At 38.1% G+C, this 17,636-nt stretch overlaps 2 protein-coding genes and 1 non-coding gene across 3 annotated transcripts; all 3 read left to right on the plus strand.

Annotated features, from left to right (window-relative positions):
* Positions 1–387: 387 nt before the first annotated feature.
* Positions 388–1,874, plus strand: LOC135147753 (endoribonuclease Dicer homolog 2-like). The gene is made up of 4 exons (XM_064081090.1): positions 388–644; positions 935–1,112; positions 1,191–1,304; positions 1,389–1,874. Exons 2-4 carry the CDS (start codon positions 957–959, stop codon positions 1,542–1,544), a joined length of 426 nt encoding a protein of 141 aa, XP_063937160.1. The 5' UTR covers positions 388–644; positions 935–956; the 3' UTR covers positions 1,545–1,874.
* A 16-nt stretch (positions 1,875–1,890) lies between these two features.
* LOC135147754 (uncharacterized) lies at positions 1,891–2,611 on the plus strand. Its single transcript, XM_064081091.1, has 3 exons — positions 1,891–2,116; positions 2,212–2,238; positions 2,315–2,611. The coding sequence occupies exons 1-3, from the start codon at positions 2,015–2,017 to the stop codon at positions 2,522–2,524; spliced, it is 339 nt and encodes a 112-aa protein (XP_063937161.1). The 5' UTR covers positions 1,891–2,014; the 3' UTR covers positions 2,525–2,611.
* A 7,833-nt stretch (positions 2,612–10,444) lies between these two features.
* Positions 10,445–10,551, plus strand: LOC135148176 (small nucleolar RNA R71). The gene has a single exon (XR_010286068.1). It is a non-coding gene; the product is annotated as a small nucleolar RNA R71 (small nucleolar RNA).
* The last annotated feature ends 7,085 nt before the right edge of the window (positions 10,552–17,636 follow it).

The raw sequence follows: 17,636 nt of genomic DNA on the forward strand, positions 1-17,636 counted from the left end.
ACGACATGGAGGGAAACCCAAACCAGTTGCTCTAAAAGTTCAAGGAGAAACAGCTGTGAAAAACAAAGGAAAAGCACATGTCACAAAGTCTGATACTGAGTCATCAAACTCTGATAATGACTCAGACACTGATATACACTACTAGAAAAAGTGGATTAGACATCACCCATTTAACATCGGTTGCAAAAGCCACCGATGTTAAAGACTTTTATTACATCATAAATTTAAAAAGCGATGTTAAACAGCACTAACGACATCAGTTTCTAAAATGACCGTTATCTAAACTGAATTTTAAAAAACATAAAAAACACACGGCCAATACTCTCTCCCTTTTTTAACAAAACATATCCCCGCCCTTAAGCTTATTTTCATTCCCCCCAAATTCAACACAGCAGCTGTCTCCCTTGAGACACACTGTCTCTCTCTCGACACTCCTCTCTCAACATCTACAATCTCTCTTTGCCACCATATCCCCAAATACACCTCTAAATTTAGAACCCTAACTTATCTCACCCGATTCTCAACCACCCAAACCCGATTCCAAAATACCCGAACCCTAGGTCAAATTTTTTGCTCGATTTGTACTGTATTTGCGTGTTCTTGCTGCAGTGGAAGCATAAATCAGTCGTTTATCTCCCATATTGGTAAGATTTGACCACCCTCTTCTTGAAATTAGTTGATTCTTGCTCTGTGCTCTTTTAATAGCTCTGTGCTCGATTCGTATTTTATATTCGTTTGTTGTTCTTAAGGATTTAGTGTAAGTGAGTAGTTATATATAAAAGCATGTTAGTGTTAGTGTTTGTGTTTGATGGGTGTTTATTCTTGAGGATTTATATGCGTGTTTTGTTCATTGTTAATTTTGATAAATGGCATAGTGCTTTTAAAGTGAATAAATCATGTTTATTGATGTGTTTTTGTTGTTTCATGTTTATAGTTATCAACTGGATGCACTAAAGATGGCAATGGAACAGAACACTATTGTGTATTTGGAAACTGGTTCTGGGAAAACTCTAATTGCTATCATGCTTCTGCATAGCTATGCACACCTTTTGCGGAAACCATCGAGTTTTATTGTTGTCTTTCTAGTCCCCACTGCGGTTCTGGTTTCCCAAGTAAGTGAAAATTGTGGACTGATTTGCTTGGATTTTATTATCTGTGATTTATTTAGTTTTATTATAAATTATGAATAGCAAGCTGAGGTTATGAAAATGCACACGGATTTAAAACCTAGAAAGTATTGGGGAGTGATGGGAGTGGATTATTGGAATGTTGTCGATTGGAAAAAGGAGCACGATGAATTTGAGGTCGGCATGATATGTGTTTTATTTATTTTTATTTTTTTGAGAAAAAAATGATCAGTTTTAACCTACTCCTTTGTTGCGAACTAGGTTCTTGTGATGACACCACAAATATTGCTTGATGCCATGAGGCACAGTTTTATAAAGCTTGAGACGATAAGGATCTTAAAATATGATGAATGCCACCATGCTAGAGGCAAACAACCTTATGCTTGCATTATGAAGGTAAGTAAATCAATGCAGTAGCAGTACTATCTAACTAAATTTACAGTTAAATGTTATAGAACAGGTGACTGACTTCTTTATATAAGAAGATTTTTCTATCATGGCACTTGCTTCCGTGGCCTATACCTAAAAACTATGCCAATATCAACTCCATTATAATTCGTATTTATGTTCGTCTCTTTTATTATTCATCACAAAAATAATATCTACCTTTGATTTCTCGATAATGCACCACAGGATGACTGCTTCGCCTATCTACACTAAAGGTACGCAAGCACTGACTTATATATGTAAATTTTTTACTGTTGAAGATAATTTCATTTACTGTCACTGAGCTTGGACAGCTCTAGAGGAATAGAAAACTTCAGGTATAAAAATTTGAGCCCTTAAGTTTTTTTTATCCCCTTCAAATATGCATTGACCAAGTGACATATGTTTCTCTTTTGGTATAGGTTTTTACTTGCAGTAGTGAGTCTGTATTAGCAGGGTATATGGCAATGTCAACTCCGAAGCTCAAGATTTATCAAGATGTGGATAGTCTTTGCTTGTTACCCAAAAAAATAGCTAGTGAGATAGAGAGTTTGCAAGAGAAGGTAGTTATTTTGTTGTTTTTAGTAGCAAGTCCCGTAAGGAAACTACAAGGCAAATATTATCTAAACTGAGTTTAACATTTTTCTTTTGTTTGAAGGAATTCGGACTTTTGCTGGCAATAAAGGTATTTGGCTGCAATTTCTTATTTTTAAATTATAGTGTCCATGTTATATTAAGCATCAATTTTGTCATTGTACTAGGCTGCCGATTCTTACAAATCCCATGGAAGCGGGATGTTTGTATGGGAAAAACAGGATAAGTTTGGGGAGAGGATTATAACAGAGTTTAGCTCAGAAGTATTTAAAGTTCTCTGTGGTAATATCCCTTCTGGTACGCTCCTTGTCCAAGAACTAAGCTTTAGCAATTTTCTACGCTATATCTATTCCATGTCCTTGGTTAATTGTTACTAATTGTCACTATATGTTTCCTGTACCGAGATTCATTAGATTCTGACTGGTCTCTAAGTGACTCTCACCTACATTGAAGGTTTCATGTGATGGCGGCGCAAGTAATCAAGTCATGGATGTGTCTTTTGGTTGTTGTTGTGTTTCAAACAGTTGATACATATTATGAGAATTGCTAGCTCGATCTTGATGTTAATTACTTTTGTTCATGACTTTGGTGATTCATTCCAAAACAGTTGGTTTGGAATTATGTCAAGATTTAGATTATGAATTTGGTATATATGAATGTTGTTTTTATTATTGAATCATGTTTTGGTAATTTTCTTATTGTTTGGTATGAATCTTGGTTGGAACCAGTGTCCAAATTGGGGCATTCTGGTACACAAAAATCTCATTTGAGATTTTTGGGAAAAACGTATGAACAAATACCTCATGCCAAAAAGTTAAAAGCAAGACATCATTTTTTTATAAAAAGATGTTGCTAATTCCCCTATAAAACATCATTTTTCATACAAAAACGTTGTAAATAAAAATCTTTTAAATCAGTACAGGAAATAAAACCGATGTAATAAACAACTTCAACATCACCGATGTAATCAGGACAGGAAATAAAACCGATGTTAAAAACCGATGTTTACATCACCTCTTCCGGAAAAACGATGTAGATAACGTATTTCACATCATTTATTTATAAATATTCGATGTCTTTATCTTCATAAGTCCTACATGGAATGTGTTTAACATGTTCTACTACTCAAACTATATAGAATTCTTAAAAGAAATGATACAATAACTGTAAAAAAGCAATAGAAATACATCATTTTTCAAAAAAAAAGTAATGTCTGATAGTATATAAGACATCGGTTTAAAACCGATGTCTAAAATGTGGACCTTTTACATCGGCGACATATACATCGCCCTTTTTTTTTCCAGACATCGGTTTTTAGCCGATGTCTATTAGCTTATTTCTAGTAGTGATACCTTTAGACTCTGATGACAGTGATACTGAAATGATGCAGCTGGCAGCATTGATGGTTAAAAGCTTCAAGAAGATGGCTTACAAGAACTTCAATAAAGGGAAGAAGTTCTCAAGGAAAGACAGAAACTCTGATAAGAATGTCTTCAAAAGGAATGAAGGCAAAGAAGAAAAGTCTGGAAAAGCTGATAAGTCTAAGTATACCTGCTTCAATTGTGGTGAGAAAGGTCATTTTGCAACTGAGTGCAAGAAAGCCAAGAAAGAAAAGGAACAAGCCTTCATTACCAAGAAAGGAAGCTGGGCAGACTCATTAGAATCTGAGGAAGAAGTCAATTATGCCTTGATGGCAAACACAAACAACAACACTGAGGCTGTTGAATCTAAGGTACATCATTCCACTCTTGCTTTTGACACTGAAGATATAACTGAGTTAAGATTGTTTCTCAAAAATTTGCATGTTAGTTATAGAGATCAGACTTTAGAAAATGAGAGACTAAAATCTGAGATCTTAGATGTTAAGAAAAGGAATGATCATCTTGAGAAAGAACTAGTTCAGATGCTAGAAGTTCAGAAAGAAAGAGATGATTCTGTTTTCATTAAAAATGAGCTATTAAAGAAAACTACATCTCTTGAATCAGAACTTGCTAAGGAAAGAGAGATAATTAGAACTTGGACTAACTCAGGTAAAACCACTCAGAATATCTTAGAAAGTGGAAACTGGAAGAAAGTTTTAGGATACTCTGATAAAAATGAAGCTGAGCCATGTAAACAAGAGACTACTAAAACTGAAAGACCTAATGTTACTCCAGTAAGATTTTGTTCGCAAAAATCTACACGCAAGCGCACGTGATCACAAGTAATATATTTGTTCGTTCCCACAGAGACTGGTGAATTAAGAATACGCACCTATGCAACAATGTATGAGTAATTTTCACTGCTAAGACAATTAACAAGGATGTGTTCTTTTATACTAATAACTAAATTTACTAATCAAAATCAGAATAGGAAAACACATGGGATTCTCACTTCATTATCGAATTCATCTAGAATTGAAATTACTGATTAACATGCGACTGTTGATCCTAATCAGACAACACGAAAGTAATACATGCCAACTCTCGTTGCACACATATCATACCAATCAAAATCCACAATTAAGACAGAGATCTCATGGACACCAACAAAGCTCAGACCCTATATCTCTATAGCGGTAGTGTAAGCAGAGAGGTTTAATAACAGGTCATCTATCATGATTACACAGGGTGATAAAAATAGTTCAAGTCTACCACAAATTATGCTTCATTCACATAATCCTATGTTTACATGGCATAGTTCTAAATTCAATCATCCACTCTCGCTTCAGAAAGAATTAACAAACAACTTAGAAGTTAGCTACGCTCCTAAGAAGAATAAGCACGGCGCATGCAAAGAAATCAACGTATGTCACAAAATCAAGCAATTAATATTCTTTACTAGACTACATCGATAAGTCCATTAGAATCCCATGAAGGCGGTTAGTTCTTAATCGAACTAATCGACATCATGGGTTCTAATGAAAACATGATAAATAAAAGACGAGAATTAAACATAAGACAATTGCTTGAATTAATAAATAAGAACACAACGTTACAGAATTGATGTTCACGATCTCGCTCGAAACTGTCACTTCCTCGCGAAGAACGATCCAATACAATTCACTAATGTGTTTTTTTACAAGAGAAAAACTGATAAAACTATATTCCGATATTCTACGATACAAGTGAGTCTAGGGTTTTTACACATGAGAAATTAGATACATAGACCAAGTCAACCGGGCCTTGACCGCAGCTAAAATCCATCAGAAAAGCTGCAAAAATCGGCCCGGAACAACTCTGCTGGGCGCGGCCGCGCTAAACTAGCGCAGGCGCGCTAGTGGGACAGTAGCTAGCGCGGGCGCGCTAAGATCTAGCGCGGGCGCGCTACTGTCTGCCACTGGCAGCCCGTTTCTTCGTTTTTTAGCTCGTTCTCGCGTGCATGCCCTTCCTCGCTCTAGTACCACTTCCGTAGGTGATCACGGTTGCATTTAGCACATGCAACAAGCCCTTTAAACCCCTAGACATCTCTAGTGGACGAGTGTGTTCTCGTGAGGGTTTGTAGAAGATGTACCCACAAAATCCCAAGTCGTGATGAATCCACAATTCTCTATTCTTGCAATTAATGCACCAAAAACAACCTAAAATGAGAGAAAATCCCTTCATCACCTCAACTCGTGACCTGCACAGAAAAACACTAAAAACACATCAAAAGACACTAAACACTTAAGTACAACCAACCAATTTAAGTGGAAATGAAGGCCTATAAGTGTGTATAAATACCACTTATCACACCCCCAAACTTAAACTGATGCTTGTCCTCAAGCGTCAACGACACTATACAATAATACAATGCAATGCATGAATGCAACTACGTGATGAATGAGTGAACTATGAAGTAATTGCCTTGCCAATTATAATACCTCAGATTGTGCTAATGTTCTCGAATTTCACTTCTCTCGCTACTAAGTCAATTACTCTTCTATTTACAAGTGTGGAGTGCCAGTGTGTGCAAGCATGCTCTTTTATTGAGACAAGACAAAAACTACTACTCCCACAGAATCCCAATCAAGAATCGTAAAAGTTTAAAACTAACACCCCGTCACTCAAGTCCAACTAAAAGCCAAGGTCCCAAAGAATGTCCACACCCTTCTATTTTATTCACTATTTTTTTTTCTTTTTATTGGTGATTAATTGCTCGGTCTAAGGTCAGAGCGCTTCGCAGTGTAAATGCGTTACGAACACCACAAGACTTCACACACCAATTATTCACTCTATTCTAGTGGTTTGTTTAACTGTGCAATGGTTGAGATCCCTAAAGATTTATGCACTAGTACCCATGTAGCGAGCGTTGGGTCAACAATCCCAAACCACGAAGGGCTTTAGGTTGTTAGGCACAAAGTCCCCTCAGACTTAGTTACTCGAGTACTAATGAGCTCAACCTAGTTAATTCTACCACTTATTTTTTTTTAGTGAATTTATTTACTACTCTTTTTTTTTTCTTTCTAGAAAGGCATATCTACTCCTCAGTTCCCCCAAACTTAAGATTTACAGACTTAAGTTGAAGGGTGCTCAATTCAATCCTAGAATTCATGGAATTTCGTCTAAATCCTATCTCAAGAACATATGTGAATTACAATTTCCAACACAAGCAATTTCCAAGTACTAACTTAGCATTGCAATTGAAACTACTAATCAAGAACTACGCACATAACTCATCATAGGCAATTAACTTGGCTTATACTTCATAATTCATGCAATTGCTCGTGATACTAACTACGACAATTAGCTCTAAACATGAAAAAATATAAAAAACAAAAAAAAAACGTGAGAAATAATCAAAGCAAAATAAAATAAACGTGAACTACATGAACTAACTAACACATGCAATAATAAACATAATTACAATACTATGCTCTTCCTTAGATTACCACCCCCAAACTTAAAATTTTCAATGTCCCCATTGAAAGCGGTAAAAAGGCTAGAGCACCCACATACCTACTCGGAGTCCGAGTCCTCGCCCTCCTCTGCTGGAGGTGAATCAGGTGGAGGATACTGCATCCCTGCTCCGAATACTGGCCACTAAACTGTGACCCCCTGTGCCTGGAAAGCATTACCAAGAGCTTGTGTCAAGTCAAATGCAAACCTCTGGTGGATGTCATGCACAGTGTCCATCCGTCTCGCTAGCCGGCGATAATGAACATCTCCCATCGGTTCGGAGATCCTCTCCGTCTGAGAAGTACCAGCTCCAGAAGCTCTAGTACGCTCCCTCCTAATGAACCCTGAGCGTCCCCCTGGCATCTCATCATATATATGTACCCGAGGCCTCGAGGGTGGGGAACTCCTCCTTCCCACTCCGTCATCCGGCTGATCGCCGAATGATCAATAGGTGCTGCTGGCAACTTCTTTTTCAAAATTTCAAATGCTTCCAAGCACTCCTCATCAAATTTGAATGGAATGTCTTTCTCTAACAGATTGCAAAGAGGTTTGGAAATTTTTGAGAAGTCCTTGATGAACCTCCGATAGAAACCTGCATGACCAAGGAAGCTTCGGATGCCCTTAACCGAGAGTGGTGGAGGAAGATTTTTAATTGTTTCCACCTTCGCTTTATCAACTTCCAGTCCCTTGGCAGATACTTTATGTCCCAATATGATTCCTTCTTGCACCATGAAATGGCATTTTTCCCAATTGAGAATCAGATTAGTTTCCACACAGCGCTTAAGAACCATTCTCAGATTCGTGAGGCATTCGTCATAAGATGTTCCAAATACTGAAAAATCATCCATGAATACCTCCACATTGATGCCGATCATCTCTGAGAATATTGCCATCATGCACCTTTGAAAAGTGGCTGGTGCACCGCATAAGCCAAAAGGTACTCTTCGGAATGCAAATGTACCATAAGGGCATGTAAAGGTTGTCTTTTCTTGATCCTCCGGAGAAATAGCAATCTGATTATAGCCAGAATACCCATCCAACAGGCAATAGAATTCATGACCAGCTAACCTGTCAAGCATCTGATCAATAAAAGGCAGAGGGAAGTGATCCTTCCTTGTAGCTTTATTCAGCTTTCTGTAGTCCATGCAAATCCTCCAACCAGTGACAGTTCTAGTTGAGATGAGTTCCCCTTTTTCGTTGGCTACTACTGTCATGCCTCCTTTCTTAGGCACACATTGTACTGGACTCACCCATGAGCTATCTGAAATTGGATATATGATACCTGCATCGAGCCATTTAAGAGTCTCTTTCTTTACAACCTCCTTCATGATAGGATTTAACCTTCTCTGTTGTTCCACTGAAGGTTTGCTTCCTTCTTCAATGAGAATTTTGTGTTGACAAAAGGATGGACTGATTCCCTTGATATCAGCTATAGTCCAACCAATTGCTGTTTTGAATTCCCTTATCACCCTCAAAAGTTTTTCCTCTTCCTCACCTGACAAGTTAGCTGCAATAATAACAGGAAGAGTAGAACCTTCACCAAGAAAAGCATACCTCAAGTGATCCGGTAGCGGTTTAAGTTCAAGTTTAGGTGCTTCGATCACTGATGGTTGTAGTGGTTTATGATCTTCCTTTTGTTCCTCCAAGCCAAGAGATTCGACAGGTGGTTCAAAATTCCTTCGCCAAGGTGATGAGTTAAGATGATGGAGTTCTTCCAATTCTTCTTCACTATCCAATTCCTCATCATTGGTAAGGATTGCTTCCAATACATCATTCTGTAAAACCCGCTGGCTATTAGCTTCTGCCGTAGTATCAAGTACATCCATACTGAAACAAGATTCCTCATCAGTTGGTAATTTCATTGCATTGAATACGTTGAACTTGACCGTCTGATCTTGTATTCTCATTGTAAGTTCCCCTTTTTGGACATCGATCAAAGTTTGTCCGGTGGCTAAAAAGGGTCTACCCAAGATGATAGGAATTCTTTTGTCTTCTTCAAAATCAAGAATCACGAAGTCGGCTGGAAATATTAATTTATCAACCTTGACCAGCACATCTTCAATTATACCCCTCGGATATGTGATCGAACGATCAGCCAGCTGTAAAGACATGTTTGTCGGCTTGAGCTCTGACAGGCCAAGTTGTGTGAAGATAGATAGAGGCATCAGATTGATGCTAGCTCCCAAGTCGCACAGACACTTATCAAAAGAGAACTTCCCAATAGTGCAAGGGATAGTAAAGCTTCCCGGGTCTTTCAGCTTAGGTGGTAATTTATGTTGAAGCACAGCACTACATTCCTCCGTTAAAGCTACTGTCTCTAACTCCTCGAGCTTTAACTTTTTTGAAAGAATACCCTTCATGAACTTGGCATAGCTAGGCATTTGCTCGAGTGCTTCTGCAAACGGAATGTTGATGTGAAGCTTTTTGAAAACTTCAAGGAATTTACCAAATTGCTTATCCAGCTGCTGTTTTTTCAACCTCCTAGGAAACGGAGGTGGTGGATATAATGGCTTTGACACCGGAGCAGCTGCAGGGATAGCCCTATCCATTTCAACATTAGGTTTTATGCCAATTGTATTCGAAGGAAGTTCTGCTGGAATTTCTTGCGGTTCATCATCCTGATCTTGTACTAATGTTGAGGTTGGCCCTGTTGTAGTTTTTCCAGATCTCAGCGTAATGGATTGGACTTGCTCTTTAGGGTCCCTCTTACCTGGTACCTCTGTATCACTAGGGAGATTCCCCTGTGGTCTGCTTAATAAAGCATTAGCTAACTGACCGACTTGTGTCTCCAAGGCTTTTAAAGTTACTGCCTGACTCTTGTACATGAGTCTTAGTTCTTCCATGTCAGACCTTTCGTTAGCTGATTGCCCATGATTCTGAAATCCCGGAGGGTGATATGGCTGTTTAGGTGCATACTGTTGTGAAGTTCCAGCCTGACTATAATGTTTAGGTCCCTGTTGAAATCCTTGTTGAGGCTGATTATAACCCTGATTATTACTCCAGCTGAAATTCGGATGATTTCGGTTGTTAGGATGGTGAGTAGCTGGAGCAGGCTGTTGACCTCTCTGAAAGTTGCTCACAAATTGTGCTGATTCACTAGAAATGGCACACTGATCAGTAGAGTGAGTACCAGCACATAATTCGCAAATTGAGATTGGCTGTTGAATTCCTTGGTTAGCCAGAGAATCGACTTTCATCGTGAGAGCCTTAAGTTGAGCAGCAATAGCTGTAGACGTGTCAAGATCAAGAACTCCGGCTACCTTCCCTTGAGTAAGTCTTTGAGTAGGGTTCTGATATTCATTAGAAGCCATCATTTCAATAAGATCATAAGCTTCTTCATAACTTTTAGCCCATAGCGCACCTCCAGAAGCAGCATCAAGCATAGGTCTGGATTGAGGTCCAAGACCATTATAGAAACAGTTTATTTGCATCCAATCCGGCATGCCATGATGGGGACACTTCCTTAGCATCTCCTTATATCGCTCCCAGGCTTCACAGAATGTTTCTCCTGATTGTTGAGAGAATTGAGATAGAGCATTTCGTAGTGCAGCAGTCTTTGCCATGGGGAAGAATTTAGTGAGAAATTTCTGAGCTAGATCTTCCCATGTAGTAATGGAACCAGATGGTAAAGAATGCAACCATCCCTTAGCCTTATCTCTCAGTGAAAGTGGAAAAAGCCTTAGCTTCACAGCATCATCAGAAACTCCATTAAATTTGAAAGTGTCACAGATCTCTATAAAATTACGTATATGCATATTAGGGTCTTCAGTAGGAGAACCCCCAAACTGTACCGAGTTCTGGACCATTTGAATAGTTCCTGGTTTGATTTCAAAGGCATTGGCTGCGATTGCAGGCCTGACAATGCTTGACTGGATATCATCGATCTTTGGCATAGAGAAATCCTTCAATGCCTTACTGTCTGGTTGTGCTTCAGGTTCTGTCATTGTTTCAGAATCAGAAGAAGAAGATGAATCAATTGCTTCCTTACGAGCTTTAGAACGTGTTAGCATAAACGCGACCCAAGTACCTGAAATAAAGAAAAGAAGAAAAGTGAGAAAAGAATAGAATCCTAGTCAGTGAATTTTAATGCACACTGATGACAAGTACATAAACTAATTAATTAACACCGAGTCCCCGGCAGCGGCGCCAAAAACTTGTTCGCAAAAATCTACACGCAAGCGCACGTGATCACAAGTAATATATTTGTTCGTTCCCACAGAGACTGGTGAATTAAGAATACGCACCTATGCAACAATGTATGAGTAATTTTCACTGCTAAGACAATTAACAAGGATGTGTTCTTTTATACTAATAACTAAATTTACTAATCAAAATCAGAATAGGAAAACACATGGGATTCTAACTTCATTATCGAATTCATCTAGAATTGAAATTACTGATTAACATGCGACTGTTGATCCTAATCAGACAACACGAAAGTAATACATGCCAACTCTCGTTGCACACATATCATACCAAACAAAATCCACAATTAAGACAGAGATCTCATGGACACCAACAAAGCTCAGACCCTATATCTCTATAGCGGTAGTGTAAGCAGAGAGGTTTAATAACAGGTCATCTATCATGATTACACAGGGTGATAAAAATAGTTCAAGTCTACCACAAATTATGCTTCATTCACATAATCCTATGTTTACATGGCATAGTTCTAAATTCAATCATCCACTCTCGCTTCAGAAAGAATTAACAAACAACTTAGAAGTTAGCTACGCTCCTAAGAAGAATAAGCACGGCGCATGCAAAGAAATCAACGTACGTCACAAAATCAAGCAATTAATATTCTTTACTATACTACATCGATAAGTCCATTAGAATCCCATGAAGGCGGTTAGTTCTTAATCGAACTAATCGACATCATGGGTTCTAATGAAAACATGATAAATAAAAGACGAGAATTAAACATAAGACAATTGCTTGAATTAATAAATAAGAACACAACGTTACAGAATTGATGTTCACGATCTCGCTCGAAACTGTCACTTCCTCGCGAAGAACGATCCAATACAATTCACTAATGTGTTTTTTTACAAGAGAAAAACTGATAAAACTATATTCCGATATTCTACGATACAAGTGAGTCTAGGGTTTTTACACATGAGAAATTAGATACATTGACCAAGTCAACCGGGCCTTGACCGCAGCTAAAATCCATCAGAAAAGCTGCAAAAATCGGCCCGGAACAACTCTGCTGGGCGCGGCCGCGCTAAACTAGCGCAGGCGCGCTAGTGGGACAGTAGCTAGCGCGGGCGCGCTAAGATCTAGCGCGGGCGCGCTACTGTCTGCCACTGGCAGCCCGTTTCTTCGTTTTTTAGCTCGTTCTCGCGTGCATGCCCTTCCTCGCTCTAGTACCACTTCCGTAGGTGATCACGGTTGCATTTAGCACATGCAACAAGCCCTTTAAACCCCTAGACAGCTCTAGTGGACGAGTGTGTTCTCGTGAGGGTTTGTAGAAGATGTACCCACAAAATCCCAAGTCGTGATGAATCCACAATTCTCTATTCTTGCAATTAATGCACCAAAAACAACCTAAAATGAGAGAAAATCCCTTCATCACCTCAACTCGTGACCTGCACAGAAAAACACTAAAAACACATCAAAAGACACTAAACACTTAAGTACAACCAACCAATTTAAGTGGAAATGAAGGCCTATAAGTGTGTATAAATACCACTTATCAGATTTGTTGCAGAATCAAAGATTCATGACAAATCAAAGACTGATAAACCAAAACAGGTCAACATAGGTTTAATGACTCAGAAACAGCTTAAGCATAAGCTCAAGGAGGTTAAACAAGAAAACAGGATGAAGGAACCTAGGAAAAACAGAAATGGGAAGGTAGGAATAAACAAAAGCAATAATTATATGCCTATTCCTAATGCTCCTAGGAAAACTTGTCATAACTGTGGTAATCCTAATCATCTTGTTTCTTTTTTCAGGAGGAATAAGGACATAAATACTATGTCTCCCAAATCAGAAGTTAAGACTAGGAATATTAGATTTAGACCAGAAAATCCTTGTTTTCATTGTGGCAGTTTATGGCATTCCATCTACACTTGTAAGGAATACCATAGTTTATACTATGATTATTATGAATTGAAACCTTCTTTAAAGAAAAAGATTGATTCTCCTGGTTTAAACTCTGTTAAAAAGTCTGTTAGCATAAACTCTGATTTAAACTCTGATAAATCTTCCGATGCTAGGGTTAACAAACTTAACAAGAACAAAGGATCCAAGCAAGTCTGGGTCCTTAAAACTAATCATTAGTTGTGCATGTGATTGCAGGGCAACAGGAAAAACATCCTAGTTCTGGACAGTGGATGCTCAGGACATATGACAGGAAATAAAGCCCTGCTATCAGACGTTGTGGAGAAGGCTGGCCCAAATGTTTCTTATGGAGATGGCAACATAGGGAAGACTTTGGGATATGGCAATATCAATCTTGGAAATGTCATCATTCAATCTGTAGCTCTGGTCTCAGGACTTAAGCATAATCTACTCAGCATAAGTCAAATCTGTGACAGAGGATATCATGTTGATTTATTTGAAGAACACTGTGAAGTGATTAGCAAAAGCACTGGGAATGTTGTTCTGAAGGGATATAGACATGGAAATATCTATGAAGCCAAGCTCTCTTTAAACTCTGAAAGCTCTGCAATCTGTCTACTTGGTAGAGCTAGTATTGAAGAAAGCTGGAACTGGCACAAGAAACTCTCTCACCTGAACTTCAACAATATAAATGAGTTAGTGAAGAAAGATCTTGTAAGAGAACTGCCCAAATCAGTTTTTACTCCAGATGGACTTTGTGACTCATGTCAAAAGGCAAAACAGAGGAAATCCTCATTCAAAAGTAAAACTGAGTCCTCAATTCTTGAGCCTTATCATCTGCTTCATGTTGATCTCTTTGGACCAGTAAATATAATGTCCATTGCAAAGAAAAGATATACTCTGGTCATTGTTGATGAATTTACCAGATATACTTGGGTATATTTTCTACACAGCAAGGATGAGACATCTTCTCTTCTAATTGAGCATGTCAAGCAACTGGACAAAATTTCTAAAGATGCAGTAAAGATCATCAGGAGTGATAATGGCACTGAGTTCAAGAATTCTAAGATTGAAGAGTTCTGTAAAGCAAATAGAATAACGCAGGAATTTTCAGCACCTGGAACACCTCAGCAAAATGGTGTTGTAGAAAGAAAGAACAGAACTTTGATTGAAGCTGCTAGAACCATGCTGGAAGAAGCAAAATTGCCAACCTACTTCTGGGCTGAAGCTGTGCAAACTGCTTGCTTCACACAGAATGCAACTCTGATAAATAAGCATGGAAAAACACCATTTGAGATGGTCAAAGGCAGAAAACCAAATCTCAAATACTGCCATATATTTGGGTGCAAATGTTTTGTTCTCCAAAGTCATCCTGAATAGTTGACCAAATTTGATTTGAAAGCAGATGAAGGAATCTTTGTTGGCTATCCTCTGTCAACAAAAGCCTTCAGAGTTCACAATCTGAGAACAAGAGTAGTCATGGAATCCATCCATGTCTCCTTTGATGATAAGAAAATAACTGGGATGGAAGATTTTGATGAACATGAGCAACTGAGATTTGAAGATGAAGATGCATTCTCTAACTCGATAAACTCTGATTCTGAGATAATATCAGAGTATGTCACTCCAACTCATCATCCTCAAGCACAGGTTGAGGGGGAGCATTTTCACAATGAATATCTGGGCAAAAGTAATGCAGACTCAGCAGAAAACACAAACTCTGATACTGATACATCAAACTCTGATAACTCTACATCAGAAAATCATAAGATCACATCTTCAGGGGGAGCATCAGAAACTCATAATGCTCATGAAGATAGCAGGAATCATGGGGGAGAAGCATCAGAGAATCAGAATGACACTGGAAATATCATGGATTATGGGGGAGGATCAAATTCCAGAAGTCAACTGCCACATGAAAAGAAGTGGACAAAGTCTCAAACACCAGATCTAATAATTGGAGATCCAGATGCTGGACTACAAACCAGAACTGCAACATCAAATGAATGCCTGTTTCATTCATTTCTATCTCAGACAGAAGACTGGGTAACAGCAATGCAAGAAGAGCTAAATGAATTTGAAAGAAACAAAGTCTGGACACTAGTACCAAGACCAAAGAAAAGATCAATAGTTGGTACCAAATGGGTGTTCAGAAACAAGACAGACAGTGATGGCATAATCACCAGAAATAAAGCAAGACTGGTAGCTAAGGGATATTCACAACAGGAAGGAATTGACTATGATGAGACCTTTGCTCCAGTTGCCAGATTAGAAGCCATCAGAATTTTCTTGGCCTATGCTGCACACAAGAAATTCAAAGTTTTTCAGATGGATGTGAAGAGTGCATTTTTAAATGGGGAGCTGGAGGAAGAAGTATATGTTGAACAACCTCCAGGTTTCGTAGACTCCAAATTTCCAGATCATGTATACAGACTTGACAAGGCACTCTATGGACTAAAGCAAGCACCAAGAGCATGGTATGAAACTCTGGCTCAATTTCTTTTGGACAGTGGTTTCAACAGAGGTACAATTGACAAAACTCTGTTTTATCTCAACCATGATAATGATCTGCTTTTAGTTCAAGTTTATGTGGATGATATTATCTTTGGATCTACTAATCCTAAACTCTGTGAAAGATTTTCAAAGCTAATGCAGTCTAGATATCAGATGAGCATGATGGGAGAGATGAGCTATTTTCTGGGATTACAAGTCAAGCAGACTGATGAAGGCATCTTTATTAATCAGTCCAAGTACACTAAAAATCTGCTAAAGAAATTTGGTATGCAGGATAGCTCAGCTGCTACTACTCCCATGGCAACAGCCACTAAGTTAGATAAAAATACTGGAGCATCAGTAGAAATCACTAACTATAGAGGTATGATAGGCTCACTTCTATATCTGACTGCCAGTAGACCTGATATCATGTTTGCTACCTGTCTCTGTGCAAGATTTCAAGAAGATCCAAGAGAACCTCATCTAGTTGAAGTCAAAAGGATTTTCAAATATCTTAAGGGAACAGTTGAGATGGGACTCTGGTATCCCAGAGAATCAGACTTTACACTGATTGGTTACTCTGATGCAGATTTTGCAGGATGCAAAATAGACAGAAAAAGCACAAGTGGGAGCTGTCAATTTCTTGGAGGCAGATTAGTATCTTTGTTCAGTAAGAAACAAATATCTATCTCCACATCTACTGCAGAGGCAGAGTATATTGCTGCAGGAAGCTGCTGTGCTCAGATTTTCTGGATGAAAAATCAACTGTTGGACTATGGGTTATCTCTCACTCAAATTCCTATTTATTATGATAACCAAAGTGCTATTGCCATGACATGAAATCCAGTACAGCACTCCATGACAAAGCACATCAGTATCAGATACCACTTCATCAGAGAACATGTGATGGAAGGAACAGTGGAACTTCACTTTGTGCCTACAGATCAGCAGTTAGCAGATATCTTCACCAAGCCCCTAGCTGAAGTAACATTTACAAGACTTGTAAATGAATTAGGGATGATCTGTGGTCCTCTCTAAACTCTGCTATATTGCATAAGAATGTATCTGCTGTTAATTGCCACAACAAGCATGTTTTATAATTGCATCTGTTATTCTCTGATTCAATCTTTGATGGTTATGCTCTGTATGACAAACACTGATATTTATACTCTGACCTGACAAACTCTGATTACATGAAATATTAACTGATAAGTGTCATTCCTGTGAAGAATATGTTGCAAACTTTTGAATTCAGTCATGAACATCTCTAAAGTCTGATATTTGTGACTTTACATATGTGGAAATCTATCTGACACATAACGTGATCTAAATCTTTCACTTAGACTGCCTTACTTCTTTTATATTAGATATGTAATCAGTATGGAATTTGTTTTACTCCCTTTATGAGCTCAGAGTTTAATAAATCTTAAATATGGATCAATAAAGTTTGTTTCTTCTCTTACACAAAAAAAAAATAGGAAGAAAGAAGATATATATTTATTCTCAGGTACTCCTTTGAGATCTTAGATAATCTGTGAAAGGAATGATCCAAGTGTACTGCTGGTATTAAGCAAAATGCATAAGAAAAATCTTATTTTTCTTGGAGACTTTTCGCATTCTCTGATTACTGGAGAAATACACTGAGAAATATTAATCTGATGAAGGTTATGACTCACTTACCCTGAGACGTTTCCATTCAAAAGATCAGTGTCTTATTAAAGAGAAGAAAGTTTATACTCTGATCCATGTTATGATAAACTCGGCCTATGAAGTGTTTAGATCATCTTCTGATAATCTGACTCATTCTTATGTTCTTAAGAATTTTGTCAGTCTCTGTGACATTGGAGGAATCATGTAAACACACACTTTACACTCCATATTTGTGAATAACAAATTTTGTGACAACAAGTAATGTCTGACTATATTCAAATAGCTGTTTGCAAACTCTGAGGAAATTTGTTGATTAAACCCCAAATTGATTTCATTTATCAGCACAATATTTTCTGTTAACACTTGGTTTGTCACATAGTCTGATATTTGTTTAAACTCTGGTCAAATGGTGAAGTCTTTG

This window comes from Daucus carota, chromosome 7 (genome assembly GCF_001625215.2).
Source record: "Daucus carota subsp. sativus chromosome 7, DH1 v3.0, whole genome shotgun sequence".
Lineage (NCBI taxonomy): Eukaryota > Viridiplantae > Streptophyta > Magnoliopsida > Apiales > Apiaceae > Daucus > Daucus carota.